Source organism: Equus asinus, chromosome 22, assembly GCF_041296235.1.
Source record: "Equus asinus isolate D_3611 breed Donkey chromosome 22, EquAss-T2T_v2, whole genome shotgun sequence".
In the NCBI taxonomy this organism is placed as follows: Eukaryota; Metazoa; Chordata; class Mammalia; order Perissodactyla; family Equidae; genus Equus; species Equus asinus.
In genome coordinates, this window is record NC_091811.1 from 53,775,430 (window position 1) to 53,803,050 (window position 27,621).

A 27,621-nucleotide genomic window follows, 5' to 3' on the forward strand; every position below is an offset into this window, starting at 1 on the left:
GCGAAGAGCAAAGGGAAGGAACCAGTGGCTGATGCCGGTGGGCCCTATAAAAGGCCCATTTGTCCTCCTTCCTTGTTTATGGGGGTGATGAAAGGGGCCAACTGGGCAGATGTGTTGGGTGTATGCGGTGGCTCGGCCTCAAGGAAAGGGAGAGTTGGGACTTTGTGCCATTTCATGGGGTGGGGAGCATGAATTATACACCCTGCTGCTCCGGACTAGAGTCTAAATTAGACAAGCTTGAGGATGCTCTGTTTCCCCAAGGCTGTTTTTATGTTTTTCTGCAGATGCTCCAGACCCGAGGGCCTTCCACGGGCTCCTGGGTGATCCTAGAAGCTCCCAGGGAGGAAGGCTTTTGGGGTTGGAGAAGCCTCCCTAAGCAGGCTGGGCCCTGCCCCTGCTCAGGCCAGGCGGGGTCCTGGCTCTGGCTCAGCCACCCCCGTCTCGCTAGGGCTCCTGCGATAGGAGGCTCCAGACATAGACTTGTCTCCAGAGCCCGTTTGGTCCAAAATAGCTGCAGGGGCCTCAAGAGGAGATGCCTTGTGCTTGAGCAACGAAGAAGAAGGGATGCTTGCCCAAAACATGCGATGATGTCAGCCACTAGGTTGGGGTTCCACGTCACTGTTCCTTTCCCTTTCTTCTGTATCCCGAGCCTCCTGGAGGTAGACAGAGCCTGCTCCGGCCCGAGGACATCTCTGGGGACAGTCGTTGCCCTCTGGAACTGTTCAGGTGGGTGCAGAACACAGGCTTTCTCCCCAGCACCTGGGTCACAGCTCTTTGGAGATGCTGAAGCCTCCCCCTCCGCTTCTCCTCCCTCCCTCTTTCCATCACTCCCATCCGTGAAACCTCTGCTGTGGCCGCCTAGTCTTTCCCTTCCACACTGTGACTTTGTTCCAGGTCAAAATCAAGGCAATAATAGTAATAGTAACATCTATTGGGTGCTTACTCTGGGTGGGGACCACTCCGAGCTCTCCATCCATTATCTCATTTAATTCTCATGACATTATGATGTAGTTTCTATTTTACAGATAAGTGAGAGGCCGTCACTCCCCAAGCCACACAGCTTGTCCCTGATAGGCTGGGATTCAGTCTCATTCTTTCTGATGTCACCAGACTCTGCTGCTCCCGTGGAGAGAAGCCTGGACTAGGATTCGGGGGTCTGCCGCCTATATGCATGACGTCAACCCTGTTCCTCGGCTTCCCCGCCGGCAGATTAGGAGATTGGAACTCAAAAGTTTCTTGTGCTTGGAAATTCTCAGTCTACTTGTGACATTTCACACTGACCCCTTTTACAGAGTCTTGACTTTGGGTCCTAGAGTGCTTGGAGGGAAGGTTGGGACCTGGGGAGGTAAGGGGTGTGACATGAGACCAAGGGCAGTGGGGGGGGTGCAGAGGTGGAGAGGGGTGGGGTCCTGGTGCATGGTGTGGGGAAGGTGATTCTTTTTTTTTTTTTTGTGGTGAGGAAGATTGTCCCTGAACTAATATCTGTGCCCATCTTCCTCTATTTTGTATGTGGGATGCTGCCACAGCATGGCTTGACAAGTGGTGTGTAGGTCTGCCCCAGGGATCTGAACCTGCGAACCCCTGACCACCAAAGTGGAGTGTGCAAACTTAACCACTATGCCACCCTGGCCCCAAGGGGAAGGCGATTCTCATTCCCCTCTGGAGTAAGCATCACAGAAGTGGGCCCAGGAGACGGTGTTAACAGTGATGGTGACCCTAAGAAGCCAGACCGGAGAGCAGACTCCCGCCAGAGGGAATGGGTGAGACAGCGGGCAGAGCTGTGAGCCAGGGCTCACGGGAGCCATGTGGACACAGCAGAGCCTCCCCCACTGCACCTGGGCTGGCAGGTGGTCTCAGTGATCGTGCTGGGCTCCCTGCAGCCCAGGGCCAGAGCTTGTGAGTGGATGTTGGACGGTTCACTGGATGGCTTGTGGGCAGAAGGCACCTGCTCGGGGAGAACACCAGTTCCAAGGCTGCCCTCTGAGGGTGAGGCAGGACAGACGCAGCCAAGACCCAGAAAGCTCGGTGACATTTTATTGAAGCTATTTCAGGAAACAGGCAGGCACAGGGAGCGGGCAGTTCAGGAGGGTTTGAAATGATCAGAGCCACATGGGAGGGACATTTTTCTGAAGCAGTGAACTTCCTGTCCTCACGTCAGCAGCATGGCGCCAGTCTCTACTTGCCCTTGGCACGCATTCTGATCTTGATGCCTGGCAGGTGTTTTGAGGGTTTCTAACTCTTCAGACTAAGTAAGGAAATCACCCCGTGAATGCCAGCCTCACAAAGGTCTCCGGCCTACCCCACTCTCCTATTCCACCCCCCACCTCTGCTTCCTTCACGGGGCTGAGCAACGCAACCGCTCTGTGCGAGGAACAGATAGCGCCCCTCTTCCCAGCTGGCTCCCTGTGGGGCAGGGAGTCCGGTGGACTGCCCTCAAGAGTTTCCGTTCTGGCTAGGGCTGGTGGGGATGGGCAAATCCAAACCGCGGACATTTCAGAGACAGGCAGATCGAAAAAGAAAGGTCAGGAGAGAGAGCAGGAAATAACATTGCCAAACAGATGAGTGGGAGAGGAAGAAAAGGAAGAGGGAAAGGCGAGAAATAAAGGCAAGGAGAGGGGCTGCAAGAGGACGCTGGGTGGTAGAGGAGGACGAGGAGGTAGAGAGGAAAGGGAACTTTCCAGAAGAGAGACGTGGCTACTGCAGAGGAAAGAAAACAGGTCCTGAGCCTTGATTACTTTGCAGGAGAACTCTCCCACGGGGTCCTAACACAGGCTAAGGGGGGTCCTTTTCCTGGTGCCTCTGCTGCAGGCGTCTGGTGCAGAGCAGCCGTCCACACGCCCTCACGTGGCCTCCTTTCCTCATGGGAATTTTGGTTTGGGACAGTAATTCTAATGTTGGCTTAAATGGGGCCAGTTTGGAAGGAATTTGGCTACGAACTATCAGCTAACGCAGCCCCAGGCCATGGAGAACTTTCGAGTTCTTGATAAAATTATTCCATTCCAGTCTGAGTCATCGAGTTGGTCCTATTTTGAAGGGCGTTGATTTCTCATCAAATATTCTGCTGGTGGGAGGTGACAGGGGAAGTGGCTGGGGGCCCGGGTGAGGACACTAAGAAGGACGTGAGGAGGCAATATGGAGGCAGGGTTTGCAACATTCCCTGGCCTGAGCGACCTGTAGGAAAGCGTTCTGTCTGCATGAGAAGCCACACAGGTGGAGGCTCCAGCGTAGACTGCGCCTACTTCTTTAGGGGCACTAGGTCTGTTCTAACCCCCCACCCCTCAGTGAAGCACTCTGGCCGCAGTGGATGGGGGTCAGACAGAGAGAGGAAGGCCACTGTACCCACGCTCTGGAAGGGCCAACTCCTTGCCCTGGTCTTGGCACAGAGCAATCAAGGCAGTGTTAGTTGGAATGGATGCCTGTGGACTCTGGAGGGTCTGGGATGAGGAGCGAGTGGGGTACCTTTGTGGGGAGCTGTCTGGAAGCAGAGCGATGGACGAGGTGACCTGAGAACTCACAGGCCACTTCCCCGCTCCCTGTGCCTCCTGCTATTGATTGTGCGTGGGGGGGTCAGCAAAGCGGCAGGCCCTAGGGCTGGGAGCTGGGGGCCTGAGCAGGGAGGCGGCCGAGGCAAGGGTGGGGCCTTTAGCTCCTGTAACTCCTCTTGGTCGAAGTCTTGGAGATGATGCGCATGCTGGAGGTGCTGCCGCCCATGCTGCGGCCGCTGGTGGAGCTGAAGCCAGCGCTGTAGCCGCTCCCGCCCACACAGAGGCCGCCGCCCCCGCTGTAGCCTGTGCCCCCGGAGGAGGAGACCACGGCTGTGGAGAGAAGGCACAGGGGCATGGCAGGCTCCTCTGATTTCCCAAGAGCCACCCTCCCTGGATCTCCCACCCAGGCCGGTTCCCTTCCATGGTACTTCCTCAGGGAACAGGAATCTCCACGGTCCCCGGGGGCCAGGGTCAGAGCGGGTGATGAGGACTCCCCGTCCCCATCCCACGCTGCCTCAATGTGAGCATCGCACACAGGACGTTGCAACTTTCAAAGCACTTTCATGGCTGTGATCACAAGGATCTCACAGGCCGGAGAGGACCCGTTGCTAAGATCACCCCCATTTTATAGAGGGGTAAACGGACGTGCAAGACAGCAAGTGACACGCCCAGGGTCACACCACCTGCCAGGAACTGAGGCTTTAGGCTCCTATGCTGTGTTCATTCCACATTAAGACCAGGGGCTCTCATAGTGGATGGACCGCGAGGCCTCACATCTCTGCGGGGATCACAGACTCCCATGCTGGAAGACGCCCGAAGGCCGTCCAGATGGCCCTCCCCCAGGGCTGGAATCCCCTTGACTGCATCCCTGAGAGGCAATCACTCAGCTTCTGCTCAATGCTTTCAGCGACGGGGAGCTCACTACCTCGGGACATAGCTCTCCGCAGCCTGTCAAATGTTCCAAGATGGCTCTTTAGCTGCCCCGTTCAGTGTCCATTTCCCCAGGGGAGGCACTCCTGTTTCTCTTATTCATTGGTTTCAGGTTCTCCCTAATCCTGGTTTTCCAGCCTCCCTCACGTGCTCTGACCCCCATGGGGCCCAGGGGCCTCTCCTTCCCCTGCCCAGGACTCGGGGCCCCACGGATGCCACCTAAGTCCTGCTGGGTAATCTGTGAGATGACTCCTCCCCAGACGGGGAGCTCCCCTGGGAGCTGAGGCCAAGCCGGATCAGTTGCTACTCTACCTGTTCAATTAATTTGCTTCAATTCTAAATACGGGTCTGTACATTTTAGCCTGTTTGATAGCCTCTTGTTAGTTACTTGAGTTTGGATTCCTGCCAGAACCAGCTGAGAAATCAGGCATTCGGACTGGGGACCTATTGCTCTGTGGGTAGTCCCGTCCTGTAACTGCAACCCTCCAGGGCCAGGGTGGAGTCATTCCTGTGGACATGTGACCCCACTGGGACTGGCCCTGGGGGTGAGGGGTCACCACACATCTCTCTTGACCCCACTGGGAGGAAGGGCCAAGGAAGAGAGGGGTCCCCATAGGACCCCTAAGAAGGTCTTAGTGCCATCCCTGCCCAGCTCGTGCTTTATCATTCACCAAATCCTTGCTAGTGACGCTATTAGCTTCCACTTTGTCCCCCACTTTTCTATCATCCCAAGACATTTACTCACAGATGTTCACGGGTCCGACGCCTTCCCCAGTGAGTCTGTTGCAGGTGGGGAGAGAAAGGGACATTTCATTTGCTGAGAAGTGAAAGGGCCCTGGGTTCTTTGTGTTTGAAGCACCCAGCACTGAGTGCTGACTGCGTGCGGGTTCTGTGCTTGGCGAGGGTTTCGTCCACCTCATTAGCTTTAGGAAGCTACTGTGGATTTGTGAGGGGACATCTAGAGAGAGATCAAGTCAAGATATAACAGAGAAATGGGGAGAGGGACCGTGCTCATTAGGTGCAGAGGGACTGTCAGAGGGTAGGCATCTCTGGGTAAACAGGAGCCGCTGAGGCTCGTCCCAAGTGTGGCCTCCTTTGTCAAAGGGTCTGGGCAGAAACGCCCTTATGGCCTTCCAGGTAGTCACAGGCCACCTCTCCCTGACAGCTTTCCTCTCGCCCCCTGCCCTGGGTCCAACAGGAGCTATGGGAGTGTCTGCAACTGCTGGACGCCTCTAGGCAGCAGCTGCATTTTAACTCCATTTCCGCCCCTGCAATTTCCATCTGGGTCCTGACACTGTGGGGTTCTGGCCCTGCGGCATTGCTAGTGCTCTGGTGGCATCTGTTGGAGCCACACTGGGAGAGAAGGCTGCCCACCTGCACTCCTCGCCCTCCAGCAGCTTGCGGTAGGTGGCAATCTCGATGTCCAGGGCCAGCTTGACGTTCATGAGCTCCTGGTACTCGCGCAGTTGCCGCGCCATGTCCTGCTTGGCCTTCTGCAGGGCGTCCTCCAGCTCGGTCAGCTTGTGCTTGGCGTCCTTGAGGGCCAGCTCCCCACGCTGCTCGGCATCACTGATGGCGGCCTGGAGCGTGGCACACTGCCGGGAGGACACAAGAGTTTGTGAAATTGTCCAGAGGGAATGCAGTACGATGTGGGCTTTGGGTTAACAATATGGAAGAACTTCCTGAAATGGATTTCACGCAAAGGAGGTCAGAGCTTCATCATCTTTAAAAATAAGATTAATCTCTGTCCACCTTGGATAATTTGAGATGTAGCCAGGATGGAGAGAACAATTTTGGGGGTCCTTTTCAATGCTGAACTTCTCTGGGCAGTGGGGAAGCAAAGTGGTTCAACGTTTTGCCCCTGTATGCGTCCAGAGGACAGAACCTTTTCTAGAGGGAATGATGTTGGACTGATCTCAGAAAGAAGGTCCTGACCTCCCTGGTGAAGTGGGAGACCGCAGGTTTCCATTCCCAGAGGGTCACTCATCTGGGGAGGCTTCTCTCTGTACGGGCTGAGTTAGGACAAGGCCCAGCTCTGCCCCGGGGACAGGGGCACGGATGGGATGCACTGGGAGCTCAGCCCCACCTGCTTCTTCAGGTTATCGATCTCAGAACGCAGCCTCTGTATCATCCGGTTCAGCTCGGAGATCTCCATCTTGGTGGTGCGGAGGTCGTCCCCGTGCCGACCAGCGGACTGCTGCAGCTCCTCGTACTGGAGTGAAGGAGAAGCAGGAGGCAGCGATGGTTAGGCCAGAGAAGAGAAGGCGGCGGCTTCCCAGGGCCCACAGGCTGCCAAGGCGCTGCATGGAGACGCCTCCCTGTGCCCCCCTCCATCAAATCCCTCCGCGTTTTCTCTTGGCTCTGCCCCTGGCTGTGTCCTCAGGCTCCACTCACAGCCAGACTCTAATTGTACTGGTCCTTCTTCCTTCTCCCTCCACACCAGTATCTCACCCTCACAAACTCAGCATCATGCAGGGATGCCTGTCGCTTTCTGATTTTAAAGCTCTTTCGTGTTTGTTTTCTTTGGCATCACATCTCATATCCCCGAGTGACCCCGCAGCTCAGAGTGTTTGCTCTAACCTGGAAACTCTCACCGTGTGCCCCATATCCAGCCTTTGCCCCCACCCCTCCGCCCCAGCCAGTTCCACCTGTCTTCTCTGGATGCAGGAGGTTACACCTTCCTCTTGCTCCCACATTCCCTCTCTCGCTCCTGCTGGCACTGATGGCTGGTACCGTCCCTCCTCTCTCCTCTACAGGGCACTGGAGGTGTGTCCACCCTCCCCCTGGAGAAGGACTGGCCACCTCCTGCTTTCATCTGGCTGTTCCCCCAGGGCCTGACGGTACTGCTCGAGGAGAACTCAGAACAGGGGGAGCCCCAAGCTGAACTCAGATCTCTTCGACCCCATCAGACTGGACGTCCGAGAGGACAAGGCTCTTACCTAATTTGCCTTTGAAATCCCATTTCTGTACGATTATTTCATGAACTTGGCCTTGACACCTCACCTTGATCTGGTACCAGGACTCAGCCTCCGCCCGGCTGCGATTGGCAATGTCCTCGTACTGGGCTTTGACCTCGGCGATGATGCTGTCCAGGTCCAGCTTGCGGTTGTTGTCCATGGAGAGGACCACGGAGGTCTCGGAGATCTGGGCCTGAAGCTGAGCCAGCTCCTGTGACGGGGCCCAGACAGGAGAGCTGAAGCAGGGTGTGCATGTGCGTGTGTACACGTATGCATGTGGATGTGCAAGTGCATGCATGTTGAGAGACTGTCACTAGGCTGCTGGAACAGACCCTGACATCGAGGGTCTCACTTTCACTGTTGGGGTGGGGCATCCTGCTTAGGTCTGAAAGGGCTGGGAAGGACATTAGAGAGGTCACAGAGTTTACTCCGTTCTTTATCGTCTCGTCATCTGCACAGAGGGAGCAGCAACACAGGTAACTCTAGCCAGAATTCTCCAGAAGTCACTCCCATTGTTGAGGAAGTGCACCCTGCCGTGACCTGTCAATGCCGTGATGTCTCGTGTTCTGAGAAAACACAGACTTTCACACCAAATGAAGAAATCATCTTGTGAAAGAAAATTGAGTCAGAAGGAGATACAAAGCTCTGCTCCCTCCCAGTCCTGTTTCCCGACTTTGCTCCTCCCTGCTCCTTGGGCATGGGAAATGGAAATCAGCTGGAAATAGCACAAAGGGCGCCAGACCGAAAAATTCAAGTCTTGGATCTGCCAAGCGGGTTGGATAGCATCGCGGGGTCCCAGGGGACTTGTCATATCACTGCTTCGTGTGCTCTCTATGAGGATCAAATAAATTCATGGCCATATAAGATGGTTGTTGAGATGGTAAACCCACAGTTAATTTGTTAATAATCACTTATCAGAGTCACCTAAGGCAGTGGTTCCCAAGATGCGATCCTCGGACCAGCGGTGTCAGCATCACCTGAGAACTTGATTGAAATGCAACATTTTGGGCCCCACCCAGACTTGCTAAATCAGGACTGGTTTTCCAATAAGCCCTCTAGAAGATTCTGATGAGCTGTAAAATTTGAGAATCATTGGTCCAAATCACACATCTAAGCGAAAATGTCCCTTTCCTTTCTGTATTAGCAATTGGTTCACGCATTTCCTGCTTCCAGAAATTATTTTGTTGTTGTTGTGTGGCAATTTGTTTTCCCCGAGTAGTTTTTCCTAGTAGCTGACCTGGCTTGGAGGGGGTCTCAGCCCAGAGGCCTGCTGTTCGGAATTAGGAGCCAGCACCACACTGGTTGTCAGCATTGAAGTGAATAAGCAGAGGAGGTGATGCTTTTCTGCCCCAGGTGGCAGTGGGGTGGTCACTGAACTTACCCGAGGACACAGAGCCCATGCCCCTTCTCCTGGATCATGACCACCTCTGTTGGGCACCAAACATATGTAACCCCATGGGCATATCACCTGTCCTCACCAGGCCTGCCTGGAGGTACACCTATGCCCCAGCCGCAACATCGCCGACCCCATCTCCTCCCCTCACTCTACTCCAGCCACCTGGGCCTCCTTCTGGATTCCTCAGTCCTCAATTCCTTCAGACTTCTCTTCAAATCTCACCCACCGTCTGCCTGCCTCTGCCCCCTGTTGTATTTTTTCTCCGTCGCCCCTACAGTGCCTGAAATGGTGTGGTTATTTGATTCTCTCTGTGCGGCCTGCACCTCCCACCGTCATGGAAGCTCCAAGACCTTGGGGGCTTGACTGCTTCTGCTCAGTGCTGTACTCACAGCCCCGAGAACAGTGTCAGGCGTACAGAGGCACACGGCAAAACCTGTCTTCAGGAGAGCAGGGCAATTGTGTCGTGTACTTTGAGAAGCACCTGAGGGCTCACTAATTGCCTCAGTTTGCATAATTGCCTCACCCTGCAGCTGCTCTAAGAAGAGGAGCAGGTAAGTCTGAGCAGGCCTGGTGAGCCAGGTAGGTTGGATAGTTCTGCGGAAACCGTGCATAATTCAATGACAGGTGGTTCTTCTGTCTGGCCAACAGAATATGCCTGGTCCAGGCGGTCAAGTTTGAATTTCTCCCCTGGTCTGACCCATCAGCTGCCCCAGGGACCCTCATTGTCTCCCTTGGTAGGAGAGGCAGCATCTTCTCCATGAATTTCCAACTCAGGGATGGAGTGAGGAGCTGCGGGGAGACCAGGGAAGGAGCCGGGAGCCTCTGTGCCCAGTGAGGCCCCTCGGCCTCCAGCCCTCCTGAGGGGGAGCACCTGGCACCGCTTACCGCGTCATAGAAAGCCCTCAGGAAGTTGATCTCGTCCATTAGGGCATCCACCTTGGCCTCCAGCTCCACCTTGTTCATATAGGCAGCGTCCACGTCCTGGGCACAGAACAAGCTGTCACTCTGGGTCCCATCCTTCCCGCTTAACCAGCCCCTCTGTCTGTGAGTGAGGCGAGAGATCTTCAGGAACCCAGGAACCGCGGATGAGAGCCTTTCTCTGTTCCAGGCAATGGGGTGGGACTTGCAGGGGGTCCAAATGGTGTGAGGACTAGAGCTCTTAGGGAATGCCGCCTGCTCATCAGCTGGTGCCACCTGGGGAGATCTCCGATGTCCCCTCCCGGTGATGAGGATGACCCCATCCTGGGCACTTGGTCCTCTGCTGCCTCTGGCCTCTCCCGGCCGCGGCCTCCCCTGCTCCTCACACTCCGCCCTTTCCTCCCAGTCACCCACTGCTGCTCCATCCCTCCTCCTCCAGCTTAGCCGGGGGGTGGTTCTCCCCATCCCTTGGCCCAGCCTGCTAAGCAGGAAGGATCCCTGTCCTGTCCCGATCTGTCCTCCAGAGACGCACTCTGCACGAGGCCAAGTTGGTTCCCTCTCCCCGCACTGGACTCCGTGTGGGGCGCGGCTGGGGTTGTGATTTACAGCTCAGACTCTGGAGTCCTGGATCCTCACTCCCTCCTGATTATCTGGGTAACCGTGGGCAGCTTGCTTAGCCTCCCTGAGCCTGAGTTTCCTCACTTGTAATGGAAAGCCTGCCTCCAAGATTGCTCCGGAAATTAAATGAAGCCTTGCACGCAAGGCCCCTGGCTTAAGTGGCAGCTGTCACTCAGGTAGGGCTGCCTGGGCCCTGCAGTCAGGAGGGAGCATCCCCATCCCCTCACCTTCTTGAGCACCACGAACTCGTTCTCGGCCGCTGTGCGCCTGTTGATCTCTTCTTCGTACCTGCAGGGGGGATCAAGAAGCGGACCCATGTGAGGAGTGGAGCTCTGGGGGTGAGGGCAGATGGCAGGGGCTGGAGTGGACAGGCGATGGTGCGTCTCCAGAGCAGACTTGGAAAATGTGCGAGGATGGCCTGGCTCCTTTGGCACGTGTGGGCCCGCCCCCATCCCAAATCAATCAAGCAACCCCTTCTGTCCAGACAAACCCACACCCCAAAGGACAGCAGCGCAGGACCACCCTTGTTCTTTCTGAGGCCGTTTCCTTGGCTGTGCTCCTGAGAGTGTGCAGGTCCCTAGCAACCCCACGCCCTCCCTGCCCCCAGGGGCACGTGGAGGTGCCCCCTGCTCACTGATCCCTGAGAAGGAAGGTTCCCTTCTGCTCCAGGTGACCCGCTTCCCATCCAACCCTCCTGAGTGTCCGTGAGTCCCACCCCCTCAGCAGCTCGGGACACCTGTGGTTTGGCTTCGTCTCCTTCACCGCCCAGCTGCGTCCCCCGGGCGGTCACTTAACCTCGGAGCCCCTTCCCATCTATGAAGCCGCCTGTCCATATTCTTTTAAAACCACCAATACTGTCGCACATGACGCTCACAGCCAGGATCTCTCCTGCCTTTGGGTTGCTCTTCTGTCCACTAGAATCTGAGAAAGGCTCTTTCCTGCCACTGGGTCTTCAGTCCTGGGCCTTCTGCCACGTTCTCTGGGAAAACTGACCTGGTTCTCCTTACTGTCTCCTCCTGTCGCCTTTCTGTTAAATCTTTTTGTCACCTGATCCCATGCACCTGTCCTTGTCTCCTATGTTCCCCAGCTCCCAGGCCCTTTGCCAGAGGGCAAGCATCACGTGGCTCTGCACAGGCCTCTTACATGCCTGCCACAGGAACGTTGCCGTCCATTGACCGGAGCACGCTCTCCGACAGATCCCCCCATAGTCCTCTCTGTGCCTCTTTCCTTCTCAACCTTGACTTTTCATCTCCTCCTCCAGGAAGCCTTCTTGGACTGAAACACTATTACTCCATGTTTGCATACATATTATAAATTATCTGTCTGTGCTTGCTTCTCCTGTCTGTGTCTGCGTCACTACAAGCATGTACCTCATCATCAATACAATAAGATTAGCCAGCACTTATTAACAATCTCCTCTGTGCCAGGCACTGGGCACCCCACCAAGTATTATACATCTAAGTTTTGATTTAATGCTCTCAACCCCTCTATAAGGTGGGTGCTATTAATACCCCCTTTAACAGACAAAGGGACTGGGGCTTAGAGAGGCTAGTTTTCTTTAGGTCATCCAGCTAGTAAGTGGGGTTGAGCCAAGATTCTAAATTCTAGAACTTTCTGCGATGATGGAAATGCTCTATTTCTGCATCCACTAGGGGACCCATTAGCCGCATGTGGTGACTGAGCACTTGAAAGGTGGCTAGTGCGATTGAGGAGCTGAGTTTTAAATTTTATTTAATTTCAATTAATTTAAATTTAAATAGCCATGTGGCTAGCGACTACTTGTTAGCACAGCTCTCAAACCTGAAACTCTTACTATGTTATACAAACAGAAACCAACACTCCTTCTTTAGTTACTTATTTTGTTTGGATCAAGACAATTAGAAATAAATTAGAACAATAAAAATAAGAAATTACTCACATCTACAGGCACAAGCATAATTGTATGATTAGTGGGGTGTGTGTGTGTGTGTGTGTGTGTAGTTCTAGGGAGAGGGCAGCAAATATGTGTATTTTTCCTCTGTTCCCGGCCCCTTGGCCAGGGTTGGGGTGGATGCGTGAACACCGTGTAAGGCAGCAATGGAACTGAGCTGAACAATGTGGGAGTGAGTTGAGTTCCTAACTTACTTGTTGCCACCGTATAACCTTGGACGACGGGTTGCTATCTCAGACCTCACTTTCCTCACCTGCAGAGTTTACGAGGTCATTGTGTATAACGTGTTCTTTGTGCCCATGTGAGTTATGGGCACCTGTAACCCAGCTCCTCCCCTCCACTGCAGGGTCCCAGTGCTCGTTCTGACTCCACCTCCATGCCCTAAGTGTGCAACCGATTTCCTCGCTGCACGGGGCACTTCCGGAGAGCAGAGTGGCCCCAGGCGCCTCAGGGAAGGCCCTGCAGGGGGGTGGCTGGGCATCCACTCACTTGTTCTTGAAGTCCTCCACCACGTCCTGCATGCTCTTCAGCTCCGTCTCGAGCCTCCCCCGCTCTCCGCCCAGCCCCTCCAGCTGCCGCCTCAGGTTGCTGATGTAGGCTTCAAACATGGGCTCGATGTTGGCCCTGGTGGTCTTTTGCTCCTGCAGGAGGCTCCATTTGGTCTCCAGGACCTTGTTCTGCTGCTCCAGGAACCGCACCTGCCCCCGCCAGAGGTGAGAGACTGTGAGGGCTTCCCGGCAGCAGCCTCCCGTAGGGCTCTGGGATGCAGGACCCCCAACAGTGCAGTGGGGCCCTGCGAGGCCTCAGAGTCCAGGTGGCAGGCTCCTCCTCTTCCTCCACCCGGAAGGAGCCTAGAATGTAGAATGCCAAGCAAATGTTGGTGCAATGGGCTTGGGAGATAGGTGGTGGCTTGGGTTGTAGGTAGAAGCAAGGAGGGCCACAGAGGCTGGAAACCATCTGAATACACCAAACCATGTCGAGGTGTGGGAGCTGAAGAAAAGAACACTGGGCCATCACATTACCAGGTGAGATTCTGGTTCCCGTTAAATGGGCGTTTTCCTTCTGCCGTGCTTTCTCTGGATCTAAAATCTGGACTTGGTTGCCCATAGACTCCAGGGTTGCTGGAATGGGTCACTCTGGAGTCGCATTGAGGGGACCTGGGCACAATCCCAGCTGTGTCCCCAACTAGCTGTGTGGCCTGGGGCAAGCCCCTCCTTTTTTCTGCTCTCTCAGGTCCCTTGTGGTCTTGTGCTGCTAATTTCTCGAATTGCACTCATCTGCTCCTCAGTCTGGGAGGCAGCCTTGGGGATATGCAAAATCTTGCTCCTCAAACAAAGTCCTACCATTGGGAAAAGCTGAAACGACAGCCTCAGAGAACGAGGGAACAGAGACTCCCAGACCTTGGAGGTGGCAGAGTGCCTACAGAGGGTCTTTAACAACACCCCCTCGGGGGCCCCAGCTTTCTCTTTCATTGTCAGAGGAAGGAAGGCAGTCCTGGCTCCGAGTCCCTCCCTAGTCACATCCCCTCCTTCCCTAGGTCCCCTCCAGATGAACCAAGGACAGGCAGGGCCCACATCTTCTCCTCAGAGCCAGGCTCCTGGAAATCTCGCGTCTGTTGGTGCAAACACCAGGCCAGGTGGGGCGACATGGGGGATAAAGGTGAGGAACCAGCGCCTCAGCTGTCCTGTGGGTTAGGTTTACCCACTCGAAGAGCTGGGTGCATGGGATGAGGCATTTCACAGCCCGTCAGATCTGCAAAGGGACCTCAGAGTCCATCTGTCTGACTCAACCGAGGACCGAGCAGCTATGGCTGCTCCTAGCAGTAAAGCCAAAGACAGAACCCAGGCTGGTGGCCTCGTAGGCTTGCCCTCTTCCTTCCAGATCCCAGGTATGGAGCCTTAATGATCCAGATCTTTGATTTGCTTCTTCCCAGGCAAAAAACAACCAGCTCAGGTGTGCACTGGTGATGGTGCAAAAAGAGAATCATTTCTTTCGCCAGAACTGGGCAAATCCCCAGGATTCCAGGCCACACAGCAGGGTGGCCTCAGGACTGATGTCACAGCTTTCCTCTCAATACAAGAAAAGTGCGGAACACTTTGAGCCCCCACCTCACCAACCACCCAGATTCCCAGATACCCAAATCACAAGGGATGTTGCCACGGGAGGACGTGCCCCTGTTAACCAGGCAGGAAAATGGGACCCCAGCCCGTTGCTGTGAACAAAACTCATAACCTTTCGTTCTTTGATCCCCTTCCCTCCATGCTGGTCCCTTCCGCTGACTAATTTTAAGCCCTGTACATGATCATCATCCATGGAAAGAGCTGTGTCCTTGCAGTGGGTCAGATGGCTCTGGAGTCTGGAGATAGACATTTTTCTGCTCCTACCTCAGCAAGGTGGGAAACCAATCCCCCCCACCCCATCAGCAGTCTGCATGGCCCCCAGGATCGCAGGTCCTGGGCAAATCACAGTTGACCTCAGAAAAGCACAGAAAGCAGAGATCCCCGTGGGAGCCCCCTGCTCTCATGGTGGGGACCCCACTTGCCTCTCACCTTGTCGATAAAGGAGGCGAACTTGTTGTTGAGAGTCTTGATCTGCTCCCGCTCCTCCTTCCGCACCCGTTGGAGAGACGGGTCGATCTCCAGGTGGAGGGGGGTCAGGAGGCTCTGGTTGACGGTGACCTCCTGGATGCCCCCAGCGCCAGACATCATCCCACTTCCAAATCCAAACCCACTGCAGGTTCCCCCGGCTCGGTACCCTGTGCCCCCAAGACCCAGCCCATAGCCAGCTCCACCAAAGCCGGCACGGCTGGAGCGGTAGCTCCCGCTGACGGAGATTCTCTTGCTACCCCCAAGGTTGTGGAGGCTCCTGGTCCCGAAGCCGCCCCCGAAGCCACCTCCGAAGCTCTTCCCGCCCTGGGACACGGAGAAAGAGCTGAAGCTGGGCCTGCAGCCTGAGAGGAGGCTGGCTGAGGAAGCGCTGAAGTTCCGGGTGCCCCCGGACTTGATGGTGACAGAGGACCGTTGGGTCATGGTGGGAGCTGGTGCCAGAGTGTCAGAGGAGCGAAGACGTCAAAGAGATGAGGAGCCTTCACAGTCCAGCTCTCCCAAACCCTCCTTGACTTTTATCCCTTGCGAGAACTGGGCTTGTCCGGAGAAGATCAAAGGCCACTCTGTTGAGTTCATTCCAATGGCATGTCTGGCCACGGCCCATCTTCTGCCCCGCTAATCATGCCGGGGAACACCCTACCAGGGCAGGACCAGGCCTGGGGATTCGGGCCTGGGGCAGGCCACAGGGCCAAGCCCCCCACCCACCCAGGTTCTCAGCCTCATGCTGCAGGCACTCCCACTGCCTCTCATCCACTCCTCTCTTCTCGACTCCTGGATCTTGCACTCCGAACCCGGGCATTGATTATGCCCCTCCCAGCGCGGGCAGTTATGAAGGAAAGAAACCCCATTTACTGAGGTCCAGACCGTGTGCCAGACCGTGTGGCAGGCCCACTGCGGGCATTATATCGTTTGATTCTCATAATGACATTGGGGGTGGGCAGTGACATGTGTAATAACAATTGCCAACATTTACTGAGCAGCTATGACAGGTCACTGCTCTACACCCATCTTCTCAGTAATCTGTATGCAGCACCAGGGGGTGGCTATTATCATTATTCTTGTTTCGCGCAAGAAGCAGTCGAGGCATAGGGTAGCTAAGAGACCTGGTGGAGGCGCCACAGGGTGAGTGCCGGGCTGATGTGAGGCCCAGTGGTCTGACTGCAGATTCCCCCTTCACATCTCCACAGCTCATGTGATGGAGAACAAGAGGTTGTCCAAGGGTGGCAGGCTCAGATTTCACTCCAAATTCCTGTTCCTGCTACTCTTCTCGTCCCTAGGGACAAGAAATGTTTAATAATTGTCCCCAGTGTCATTTCTCTCTTTCCTGCCATCCTCTCTCTCCCAACCCTTCCAAATTTTAGCTCCTGGCTTTACCCTCATCTTCTCTCGTCCTGGTTCATGGCCCGTGCCTTCCCTGCCACTTAACTTCCCACTCCTTCACCCTGGACAATTGTGTTTCAGATCCCTGGTTCCCACCAGTTGCGAGCCTGGTCCTGAGCACTGAACTCACTCCCTCCAGGCCCTCCGGGGCACCGCCTGGGGCTCAGGCCTTACGGGAGGGGTTCTGGAGACTGTGGACTCAGGAACATGGGAGCTCCCTGGGTGTCTCACTGTTGCCTGCAATTATGGGCCTAAATGGCTCCTCTGCTTGGCGCAAGCGTTGCCCCCAGGGCTGACTTTTAACTCCTCTCCTGGCCTGTTATTTCTCTGCTTAGGTCTGCAAGTTTGAAGCTGCCAGGGAACAATCGGCCCCTTTTCTGGAGGAGGGCTGGGCCGCCCACCCTGCGTCAGTGTCCTCGGAACACAGTCTGGCGTTGGGAGGGGACGGCGTCAACCTGCATGACATATGGAGTGGGGAGGCTGGGCAGAGATTCTGCCTAGGGCCTTGGGCTCCTCAAAGAAGGCATCCTACAGAGAGGTAGGAGGAAGTGGGCAGAAGCTCCAGGAGGGAGGACGGCTGGCAGTCTGCCCTCGGGTCCCTCTCATCTCCCAGTCCCGCCTTCTTAGCTCTGAGGGAGGGGGTAGGTCTGACGTGCTCTGAGCTCTCCTTGTGTGGGGCCCTGTGCTGGGAGGAGACCAGGAGAAGAAGAATTTCTCTGTGCAACATCACCCCTCCAAACAGAGGGCCGGACACCAAACACATTACACATGCGTTTAATTGACACATTCCAGGGAGGGAAGAGGGGAGCCCTCACTCCCAGCAGACAGCTTATAAGCACCGTGAGACAGGCGGGCTGCCGACCTGGCAGTGAGATGGGAGACACAGGCTCCCCACCTGTGCATCTGGAGTGAGGAGGAGAAGCCAAGGGGAGAGTCCCCACAAGACAAGCTGAATGTGAATCTTGAAAGACAGCGGGCTTGGCACAGAGAGGGTGTCAGGAACGGTCAGGAGGGCAGAGGCTGGTTTAGGTGGGGATGGGGTTTAGCCAGGACCCCAGGCTTCCCAGCAGCACAGGTGGGCCTTGTGGAGGCAGAAGACGGGGAAGGACCCAGGTGTCCAGGGTGATGCAGACAGGCCAGGTCAGCGGGCAGAGCTGGCTTCAGGGCAGGGGTGAGGGAGCAGGCAGCTGTACTCAGTGCTTGTAGCTCTTCCGGCTGGAGGAGGTAGTGGAGACGAACTTGACGCTGGAACCACTGCCCCCGGGGCCCCGGCTGCTGCTGGCACTGAAGCCGGAGCCCCCCAGGCCCGCCCCCAGGCCGTGCCCGCCGCTGGTGGTGAAGGAGTAGCCGCTGCCCCCGCTGAGACCCAGGCTTCCACCTCCAATGCCACTGCTGCCGCCATAGCCACTGGAAACGGTGGAGGTGACCACGGCTGCCGGAAGAGAGGAGACGTGGTCAGAATTTAGGGCAGGACAGAAGATGCCCGTGGTGTCAGGGCCTGGGCCCTGATGGCCGTGGCGTGGGGCCAGGATGGTCTTGTCGGGCAGCTGTTTGCCTCTTCTCAATTTTCCCACCCACTTGGTGAGGTCACTGTCCTCTGTCCCAGCCTGGTTTTCCCTGTGCTGTAGTGCCGTCATTCTCCCAGTCTGGAATGGCTTCTTGCCTCCCCTCTGCTACTGGGTGCCTCTCTTTTCCTTCCAGAACTTCCTGGGGACTCTCTCCTTCAGGAAGCTCTTCTGGTCCACCTGCCTTCCCTTTTCATCCTGTCACCCTTTCCCCTGCTGCTCTGTCCCCATCTCCCTCTGTGGGCCTGGCTCTGGTGTCTCCCTTCCTTCTGAAAGCTCATAGCAGGGCACATATTGCTTCCCTTGGTGTCCCCCAGCCTCCGCACTCTGAATCCCAGAGGGAGGCTGGAATATTAATAGACCAAGTGATAGATGATGCCTTTTCTCCCCTTCCATCTGCTCTTTTCCTAATTTTTATCACCACCCATCATCTTAAACATCTAGTACCCTAGATGGGCTTTTCAGAAGGAAAATAAAAATGAGAAAGCGACTCTTTTATGGGATGAACTGTGTCCTCGAAAAAGTACGTTGAAGACCTGACCCCCAATACCTGTGAATGGGACCTTATTTAGAAACAAGATCTTGCCGATGTAATTAAGTTAAGGTAAAGCCATTAGGGTGGGCCCTGAGCCGGTGTGACTGGCGCCCTAGAGGAAGATGGACACTGTCACGTGAAGACACACGCGGGGACAGGGCCACGTGATCACAGGGCAGATTGCAGTGATGCAATGCGAGGGCCTCGAGGACGGACAGCTGCCACCAATGCTGTGAAGAGGCAGGGAAGGACTGTCCCCTGCAGGTCCCAGAGGGAGCATGGCCCTGCCGACACCTCGATTTTGGATGTCTAGCCGCCAGAACTGGGAGACAAGACGTTGCTGCTGTGTTCAGGCGCCCAGGGTGTGGTCCTTTGCTGCAGCAGCCTAGGGAGCGAGTACTGACTTCTAGGTGCTTTAAGAGAAAGGAAACTGTAGAATTTATACTATCTATTCCCAAAATTAGCTGTGAGGATCTCTGGAGCCACTAGACAGGGATATCAGTGAAGGAGGACACCACACCGGGGTGGTTCAGAGGCCTTCGCCTTCTGGAACCCTCAGTTAATGTAGCCATTGCTATTATGAAGCCTGTGCTGAGAAAACCAAGCTTCCTTGTAGAGCGTAAGTTGCAAAGTCCTTTCTGTCGGCCTCATGATGCCAGCGCTGAGCTCTGAGTGACGACTTCTGCTCTTACTGGCTCGGGGCTGGGCCAGCTTGCTGACTCCTCACCCGTTTCCAGCAGCTGCCCCCACTGCTGTGTCTCATGGTGCCCTCGCTGCCTTGCAAACCCTTGGTGACTTTCTGCAGTGATGCTCTGAGAGTTAGCAAGCAGTGGGGCTTCTCCCCACACTGTCCTGGGAAGGGGCTGGCCTGTCGGCCATGCTCTTGTGTCCACTGAGAAGCCTCCCTCCAAAGGTTGAAGGCCGACCGGGAGTTTTCATAAATCCTGTCGACACTGAACGCTCATCTCTGAGCTGGACTTGCAGCCCCAGCAAGAAAGGTGTGGCATCCTGGGTGGCGGGAGGTGTGGCTCATGGGTCTTCTAAACCCATGCAGAAGGGTTACAGCAAACCTCCCACGGCCCCTCTGTGGTGCTCTCTCTTGCAAAGAGGTCAGAATGGTGACATTAAATACTCTTTCCCATATGGCTCTCTTTTTAAAGAATCCAAAACCTCAAAGCTTCTCAAAATGAACCTTACCAGTGGGATCCCCTCCAAGGCCCCATGTGTGCTCTCCACCCTCTGGCTTGCCCACCACCTTCCCAGCCCGCCAACCACATACACTCCAAATGGCACAGGGGGCTGTCATACTCACAGATGTTGACTGGAGAAACGCCCTCTCCGCTCAACCTGATTGGGAGGACGGGGGAGAAAGAAGGTTACTATTGCGTCCAGCAGCTTGCGGGCCTTTGAAATGACATTTTTGTAACTGTTTTAAATTCACTTAAAAACCCGTTATTATTTTTATTGCAGGAGTAATGGAGGTTGAAATATTTAAATACTAGTAGTATTAAAAATAATAATCTAATGACTGAAATAATATGGAGTTTGAGGTTCATAGGAGTAAAACCTGTAATCTTGGAAGTTTTGATTTAAAGTAGGTAGACAGCTTAGGAAAATTAAAGGAATCGTACGCCGGTCTCAGTTGGAAAGCCAGGGCTTGTTCTAGAACAAGAAGGGTTCTGTCAACAATGGACTGTTGTCATGCACTGGGCAGCGCTGAGTTATTACAGGTGTGGAGAGACTCTGAGTCATAAATGTAACAATAGCAATAATCGGTCTATTCTTGTGGAAGCAACTAGAGTAATTTTGTTTTAGCATCTTGAGGACAGAACTGGCATTCGTTCATAAACACATACCTAGAACCTTAATAAGAGCTAACATTTATTGAGGACCTGTTCCCTACATTTGTGCCACTTAATTCTCTCAACAACCCCACTAGGTAGGTATTATTGTCCCAGTTTTACAGATGGGAAAATTGAATCTCAGAGGGGTTAATTAACTTGCCCGTGATCACAAAGCTGGATTTGAAGCCAGATTCATTTGACTCCAAAACCCATGTCTTTGGCCCCTAAACTGAAGGATAGCTAACATTTGATGGACACTTGGGTAACATGCGTTAGTTTAAGAGCTTCACGTATATTCCATTATTTCAACCCTCTTAAAAACATGTGAGATAGAAACTGTGCTTATACCCATTTTACAGATGAGGACACTGAGGAGTGGAGAGGCTAAGTAATTTGCCCTCGGTCATACAGCGGGTAATTGGCAGAGCTCAAAGCTCCCATTGAGGTTGGGGATCATGTGACCTGGCTTCTTTATTCCATTGTTGAAGAAATTGAGGGCTGGAGAGAGGATACTGACTTTCCTAAGGTGACGGCGCTGGTTAGTGGCAGACCTGTAAGCCCCCATCCTAGGGCAGTTTATTCTCAGTCCAGAGCCTTTCATACCACATTCCAGTCCTGCTATGTAACCAAACATCTCCTTTGATAGAACTTGATTACTTAGACCTGATCAGGTCCTGGATTTCCATGGGGTGCTAAAAGTAGTTATACCTCAAATATGGGAATCTGATAATGATTTACTAGCCTGGAAAGAAATTGCTCTGTGTACTTTGTCATAGCCCAGTTCCACCTGCATCTTGCTCCCTTTTCCAGATGATGAGGGGGCTGCAGCAATCTGAGCCCAGGGAGCCAGGATGGAGTCAGCGCCTCTGCCCTCACCTGCACTCTTCGCCCTCCAGCAGCTTCCTGTAGGTGGCGATCTCCACGTCCAGGGCCAGCTTGACGTTCATCAGCTCCTGGTACTCCCGCAGCAACCGGGCCATGTCCTGCTTGGCCTTCTGCAGGGCCTCCTCCAGCTCCACCAGCTTGGCCCGTGCGTCCTTGAGGGCCAGTTCTCCACGCTGCTCTCCATCGGCGATGGCCGTCTGCAGGCTGGAACACTGCAGGGAGAGGAGGAAGCCAGGAGCCTTATGGGCGCCCTTGGAGGTGTGGTGCTCCTTGAGGCCTGTAAGCATGGCAGAATGACCCAGAGTAATGAGTGTGTGAGCAGCTCATGACCCTGGCATGACTTTACCTGCTTCTTGACGCTGTCGACCTCAGCTCTCAGCCTCTGGATCATTCGGTTCATCTCGGAGATCTCTTGTTTGGTGTTTCGGAGATCATCGCCGTGTCTGCCTGCCGTGACCTGCAGCTCTTCGTACTGAGAGAACCAGAGCAGACCCAGTCCCCGCATCAAACGCCTGACCTGGGCACTCCCTGTGCACACAGCCTGGCCCTTGGTGCCACAGCAGGCATATCCACGCACAATCATTCACGCCTACACTTGCTCATTTATTCGGGTGACATTTCTTGAGCACATCTACTTGCCAGGCATGTACTAGACTCTGGGAAAATCATGAAAAGCATAATCAGACTCCTTGTTGCAGTTTATTGGAGGGAGATAGACATTAATCGAATTAGCATATTATCAAATTTATAGTTCCAAACCAAGATAGCACCTCTTAGGAAACGAAAAGGGTCCTACGAGAGTGTAATAAAGGAATCTGACTCAAATATGGAATTGGGGGGGTGGGGTCATGGGTGTCCTTCCAGAGATGGAGGTGCTCCAGCTGTGCTCTGAAGATGGAAGGAATGATCTAAGTGACCGGCTCGGGGAGAGAATATTCCAGGCAGAGGAAACGGCCTGTGTGGGGCAGGAAGGACATGGTGAGCTCTAGGAGGGAGAGGTGACTTGATCACTGTCCCTGAGGAGTTCCTGATCACAGGGCATACCTCCAGACCAATTGTGACCATGAATTTCGGTAGCCCTCCAGACCCCAGGGCCGGGGCAACAGGGAGGAGATGCAAGGACACGGCGTTGGATGGAGCCGAGGGACACAGCTCTGAAGACTTCATAACAGAATCCTCTATCTCAGGGAGCTCTTTGTCTAATGGCGCATATCCAAGATACACTCATTTAGGAGAAATAAATGCAGCCTGTCTCCTCCCGCAGACGGAGTACACCTACACCTCTCCCAGTGGAAGCAGAGCGCCCGCCGGAGTGAAGATGTGCCCGGTTTTGAAAGTGTGGACTAGTTCAGGTTCTGTATTTCTAGATGCACATGGTTAAAGGGAGCAACAGCCTTGCCAGCAAAAGGAATCATTCCCTATAAACTTCAAGCACTCCACCTGGGGGTCAAGGGGCTGCTCTGCACTGGTCACCCTGGCCCCTGACACCCACACTGCAGTGGTGGGGACTAAGGCAGTGCACAGAGCAGGACAAGGGTTGGAAGCCAGCTTGCAGGGGAGCAGCTGCCCTGAGAAGGGTCTGGATGTGGCAGGGAGGTGATCCCAGGGGCTGGACTCTCCAGTTGCCCGCACCCTCCAGAGCCAGGGCTCCTGGCCATCTGCGCCTGTGGACAGCAGCTCTCTATGGTCATCCGCTCCTCACTCTTCCTGATACAAACTCTCTTGCTTGGCAAAGTGCTCACTTCTGCCTTCGAGCCCCGAAGGGCTGCCTGCTCAGCCTTAACACCTCCCCCCTCCTTGGCAATCTTTTGTCCCCTGCTGCTTCCAAAATGGACCAAAACCCCACCTCTTCTTGGAAGGTTTTTAGTAATGCTGTCTTTTTCCCTCCCATGATTGTCTATTTACTTCATGGCCTCCCAGACCTTGGAGTCTCTGTTCGCAGTTTGTTTATTTACGACTCTGAACCCTGCTTGGCGTCCAGCGGGAGCTCAGTAAACACACATTGAATAAATAAGCCCTTTAGAAATAGCTGTGTGGCTGTTTCTTGGTTGTTTTGGAGTCTCACCCAGCTCCCAACCAGATCATAAATGCCACAGGCACTGTGGCTGTCCTGAGCACCCCAGATCATGTGGCCATGTATTAGTATGTACGGTTGGATTTCCACATGCATTTCAAGCTAAGTTTTCACAGCATCAAAGATGCTTCGGCCAAGATGCAAGAAATGGAAATGCTTGCATGTTTCCTGAGGCATGTAGCGAATGGTTAAATGGTGATTTGGGGCTTCAGAGAGCACTAGCCTTGGAACCTATCACGGGGGTGCCCACACCCACCTTGGTCTGATACCAGGACTCCGCCTCTGCCCGGCTGCGGTTTGCGATGTCCTCGTACTGGGCCTTGACCTCGGCGATGATGCTGTCCAGGTCCAGGCTGCGGTTGTTGTCCATGGAGAGGACCACAGATGTGTCTGAGATGCGTGTCTGCATCTGGGACAGCTCCTGCAGAGCCAGTAAACTCAGCGTCACCGAGGCATAAAGAGAAGGGATCTTGAAATCACACGGTTGACTAGCCATCTAGGTCAGGAATCCCTTTGGCATCCCTGGCAAGGATTCTTCTAGCTCTTCCCTGGGCACTCCCAACCATTTAGGGGGTCTCATGCCAATCCCTGAGAAGTTCCTGGGTCATAGATCAGTGTGACGGGAGTGTGTCCCCCAGTGTCCTTCCCAAGACTCCCATCTCTGTGCTTTCCCTGAGTGGGAAGGATGGGAAAAAGTGCTCTGATCCAAATTACATCGACTTGAATACGACATATGTCGATTCCTATGCCAGCACAAAATATTTCTTCAGGATCGTGTGGTTTTTAGGACCCTGTTGCCCTCCCACACAGCATGACGTCACCACTCCCTACCTCTCTCTCCCTTTCCACAGACCCGGCTCTCTGCCTTCAGTGTGGCAGTGCCCAGAACGAGGCATCTTCAGAGGGCACGACGCGCCCTGACCAATGAGCCGAGGGGGAGCGTGCCTTTTTGATCTTTTCCAGGAGAGGGAAGGGAGAGGTGACTCTCGATTCCTTGGGACTGTTACCCAGTGACCTGGAATTTGGGAATCAGCTCTCCCTCCTTGCTAGGCCACGGTGGGGGAGGAGAAGCCTCAGAGCTGGGGTAGGGTTTACTGTGGCAAGATTTCAAGTGGTTCTCCTAGGACCCTCCAACCCCCAGCTGGGAGTATCTGGGACGCGATGTCAGGTAGGGGCCCTGCGTGGATGGCACTCTTTGCAGCACCCTTTCCTTCCCAGGCTCCAGACCTAGGAGGGACACGAGCATTCGCAGGCTCTTACTGTCTCAAAGAGAGTCTGGAAGCAGTTGATCTCGTCGGTCAGACAGTTGACCTTGGCCTCCAGCTCCACCTTGTTCATGTAGGCGGCGTCCACGTCCTGGAACGACAGCACAGGATGCTCCTCTGAGACCCTGACCCCAAGCAGTGAGTCCAAAAGAAGCTGGGCAGCTCCTCCCTGGCCCTTCTAGGTTGGATTTCAGCCAACTCTGTGTCTGGGGACTGCAGTCGGGAGTGGATGACTGCTGGGGACTGGGGGCTTGAGTTCCCCGTCTTACAGAAACGCCAACAGGGTCAGTGGGACCGTAAACACCGAGGGAGCATTTTGACAGGTTTAAGCTCTCTAGATACTCTCAAGGTTGATGCCACATTTCTTGGGTGGCCTCAGGGTCAGGTCACCCCACACTCCAAGATTCAGCTTTGGATCTTCTCCTTTGAGAGACATTTCCACCCACCTTCTTCAGGGCCACAAACTCATTCTCAGCAGCCGTGCGCTTGTTAATTTCATCCTCGTACCTGTAAGCACAGAGGAGAGGGGGCGTGTGGTTGAGCAAGGGTTCGATTGAACTCTTCCCAGGCTGAGGAGGATGGACTGGACTGCAGGAAGACTTAAGAGACCTCAGATCCTTCTCAGCTCTTCCCTGACCTGCGTGTGACTTTGAGTGATTCACTTAACCTCTATCTCCCCCTCTATAAAAGAGGAATCATTTCTTCTGCCAGAAGTTTTTTTCTTCTTTCTTTTGTAAGACTAGAAGGTGAGCGTGGAACTTACAAGAATAGAAATATGTACTTATGCAACTCTATCTTAGAGATGCACAATTCCAATCTTAAAAAAATTTTGCTGCCCCAAGCGCCTGCTTGAACAGTGGGGTAAACTATCCATCAGGACACTATTCCCAGTAGATTTTGATATATTTTCTCTGAACCTCAGGGCAGCCATTGAGCAGTGTGTTTTTTGTAGCTAGGTGGAACCCAAACGAAGAAACCAAGGGTCAGCCAGTTAAGGGGTTTCCACTGGATGTCTCAGCTCTGCAGCCCAGATGATGCACAAAGCTCGCCTCCCCGAGGAGGACCAGACTGTCTTGTTTGTACTCTAGTGCACATCCTGGAAATGTAAGCCATCTCAGCAATACAGCCCACATCCAGAGACTTAAATAACATGCTGAACGTGAAATCATATTATACTTCCCAGAGTAGCAAGCTTTTGTTAGATGATACAGATATCCCTTTGCAGTCATGGAGGCAGACAAAGAATAGGCTTCTTGTTAATGGTGAGGCATGAGATGAGGGTCCCTTTGTCACCCACACCACGCTGTCTTCCTCTTACGGGATAACGATGGCAGGCTCCAAACCTCCCGATGACATTGCATTGGGTCCTTTGCATCTCTCTGGTCCTCGTTAAAAGGAGCCCTGGGAGGACTGTGTGTCACCAGACTATGTGTCTGCCCGTTTCCCACTCACCTGACTTTGAAATCCTCCACGACGTCCTGCATGTTCCTCAGCTCGGCGTCGAGCCTCCCCCTCTCGGAGGTGATGCTGTCCAGCTGCCGGCGGAGGTCATTGATGTAGGTGTCGAATAAGGGCTCCAGGTTCTGCCTCACCGTCTTGGAGCCCTGCTCCTGTAGGAGGCTCCACTTTGTCTCCAGGACCTTGTTCTGCTGCTCCAGGAAGCGCACCTGGAAGGGGGAAGAAGAGAATGAAATCTTGAGAAACTAGGGAGGCAGAGCCAGATGCTCCAGTGAATAAGGGAGAGAAGAAAAATATACTTTTCACCTGACACCCATCTGTCCACTATCGTATTGACAACTCCAGCTCAGAATGGGAAAGCCCTTGAAGCTACCTTGGAACTCTTGGGGGTTTCCATAGAGCTAGTGTGGTGGGGCTTGGAGGCCTCTGTGGGGAGCCTCTGCTGTTGGGTTGAGTGTCTCGACAATGCCTGCTCTGGGGTAGGTCAGGTTGCTCAGAGGAAACTCCTGTGGAGAAGAACTTAACTCTTCCCTTGGTGTTGACTGACCCGGGCTGCATGGCTCCCGAGGAGGATGAGGGGAAATTTCCACAATGTCTTGTGGGACAAGCTGGAAAACGCTTCAGCCCCTGGGAGGTACTTATCGAGCAGATGAGCTTCCCCACAGGGAGGCCACTGCGTTACTACTGCTCGCCCTCTGGGCCAGGGCCTCTCCAAGAGTTCATGCCGCCCTAACCCAATGGAGGAGAGGCAGCTCCCGGCTCACCTTGTCGATGAAGGAGGCGAACTTGTTGTTGAGGGTCTTGATCTGCTCCCGCTCTTCTTTCCGTACCCGCTGGATGGTGGGGTCGATTTGCAGGTTGAGAGGGGTCAGGAGACTCTGGTTGACGGTGACCTCTTGGATGCCTCCAGAGGAGGGGAAGCCAGAGCCCCCATAGCCCCCTCCGACCCCACCCCCGTAGCCAAATCCACCGCTGACCCCAAACCCGCCGCTTGCCCTGCCACCAAAGCCACTTCGGAAGTTGCTGCCACACCCACTCATGGAGACCCGCTTGGTCCCCCCCAGGTTGTAGAGGCTGCGGCTTCCAAAGCTGGTGCCAGCGCCACTGATCCTTCCCAGCCCTCCACTGCCTCCTGTGGAGCGGGTCGTGGAGACGGAGCTGAAACGGGAGCGTCCGGTGGCTAGGGTGGTGGCCGAGGCAGTGCTGAAGCCCCTGCGGCCGCTGGTCTGGAAGGTGATGGTGGACTGCCTGGACATGGTGGCTGAGAAAGGCTGGCGAGAAGAGCTCCTGAGGTGGGTGCGTGAGAAGGCGGATAGAGAGGACAGGGCATCTGGGGAGCCCCAGGCCCCTCTGCTTTTATGGGCCTCAAGGAGGGGCGGGCACTGCTAATGGAGGCCTCTGATGGCATCCCCTAGGCATTCGCCAAACCTGAGCTCACACTCACCTCCCCTCTGTAAATGATGAAAGCTGCTGGTTGGTTCCCCAGCACCCCCTCCCCCCCTCCCCCATGTGGAAACACATTTCTAGTTGCAACTTGATCACCAGACGAATGAGAAGCACGTTAATTGCTTTCAGTCATGTCCTAATCTTGCGTCTTATAATGGACTCGAAAAACACTGCCTCATTTCTACGCCGCTTTCTTAGGCCTGGGACCGACTCTCTCCTGTCCAAACATCTTGTGTCAACACAAGAGACTGCGATTCCCTGTTTCCTGCCCCTTCCTGCTCCTTGGATGAGCTTCCTATTCTGGAGCGTGTTCTTGGCAGTGACTGCCC

General features: G+C 54.5%; 2 protein-coding genes across 2 annotated transcripts; both read right to left on the reverse strand.

Moving 5' to 3' along the window:
- Positions 1 to 1,451: 1,451 nt before the first annotated feature.
- On the reverse strand, positions 1,452 to 15,644 carry LOC106835257 (keratin, type II cytoskeletal 5-like). Its single transcript, XM_014847474.3, has 9 exons — positions 14,784 to 15,644; positions 12,724 to 12,932; positions 10,532 to 10,592; positions 9,654 to 9,749; positions 7,419 to 7,583; positions 6,502 to 6,627; positions 5,790 to 6,010; positions 5,161 to 5,195; positions 1,452 to 3,815 (listed from the first exon to the last, which is right to left on the reverse strand). Exons 1-9 carry the CDS (start codon positions 15,261 to 15,263, stop codon positions 3,643 to 3,645), a joined length of 1,566 nt encoding a protein of 521 aa, XP_014702960.3. The 5' UTR covers positions 15,264 to 15,644; the 3' UTR covers positions 1,452 to 3,642.
- A 1,334-nt stretch (positions 15,645 to 16,978) lies between these two features.
- On the reverse strand, positions 16,979 to 27,200 carry LOC106835252 (keratin, type II cytoskeletal 75). The gene is made up of 9 exons (XM_014847468.3): positions 26,611 to 27,200; positions 25,841 to 26,055; positions 24,835 to 24,895; positions 24,384 to 24,479; positions 23,380 to 23,544; positions 21,396 to 21,521; positions 21,041 to 21,261; positions 19,633 to 19,667; positions 16,979 to 17,652 (listed from the first exon to the last, which is right to left on the reverse strand). The coding sequence occupies exons 1-9, from the start codon at positions 27,100 to 27,102 to the stop codon at positions 17,414 to 17,416; spliced, it is 1,650 nt and encodes a 549-aa protein (XP_014702954.1). The 5' UTR covers positions 27,103 to 27,200; the 3' UTR covers positions 16,979 to 17,413.
- Positions 27,201 to 27,621: the final 421 nt, after the last annotated feature.

Coding starts and splice junctions, on each gene's coding strand:
- LOC106835257 (XM_014847474.3), bottom strand. CDS start 15,263: ATGACCCAACGGTCCTCTGTCACCATCAAGTCCGGGGGCACCCGGAAC. Junction 12,933..14,783: donor TCGCCTCCTTTATCGACAAG/GTGAGAGGCAAG, acceptor TGGCGGGGGCAG/GTGCGGTTCCTGGAGCAGCA. Junction 5,196..5,789: donor CTGGAGGGCGAGGAGTGCAG/GTGGGCAGCCTT, acceptor CACCTGCAACAG/ACTCACTGGGGAAGGCGTCG.
- LOC106835252 (XM_014847468.3), bottom strand. CDS start 27,102: ATGTCCAGGCAGTCCACCATCACCTTCCAGACCAGCGGCCGCAGGGGC. Junction 26,056..26,610: donor TCGCCTCCTTCATCGACAAG/GTGAGCCGGGAG, acceptor TCCCCCTTCCAG/GTGCGCTTCCTGGAGCAGCA. Junction 23,545..24,383: donor TCCAGACTCTCTTTGAGACA/GTAAGAGCCTGC, acceptor CTGGCTCTGCAG/GAGCTGTCCCAGATGCAGAC.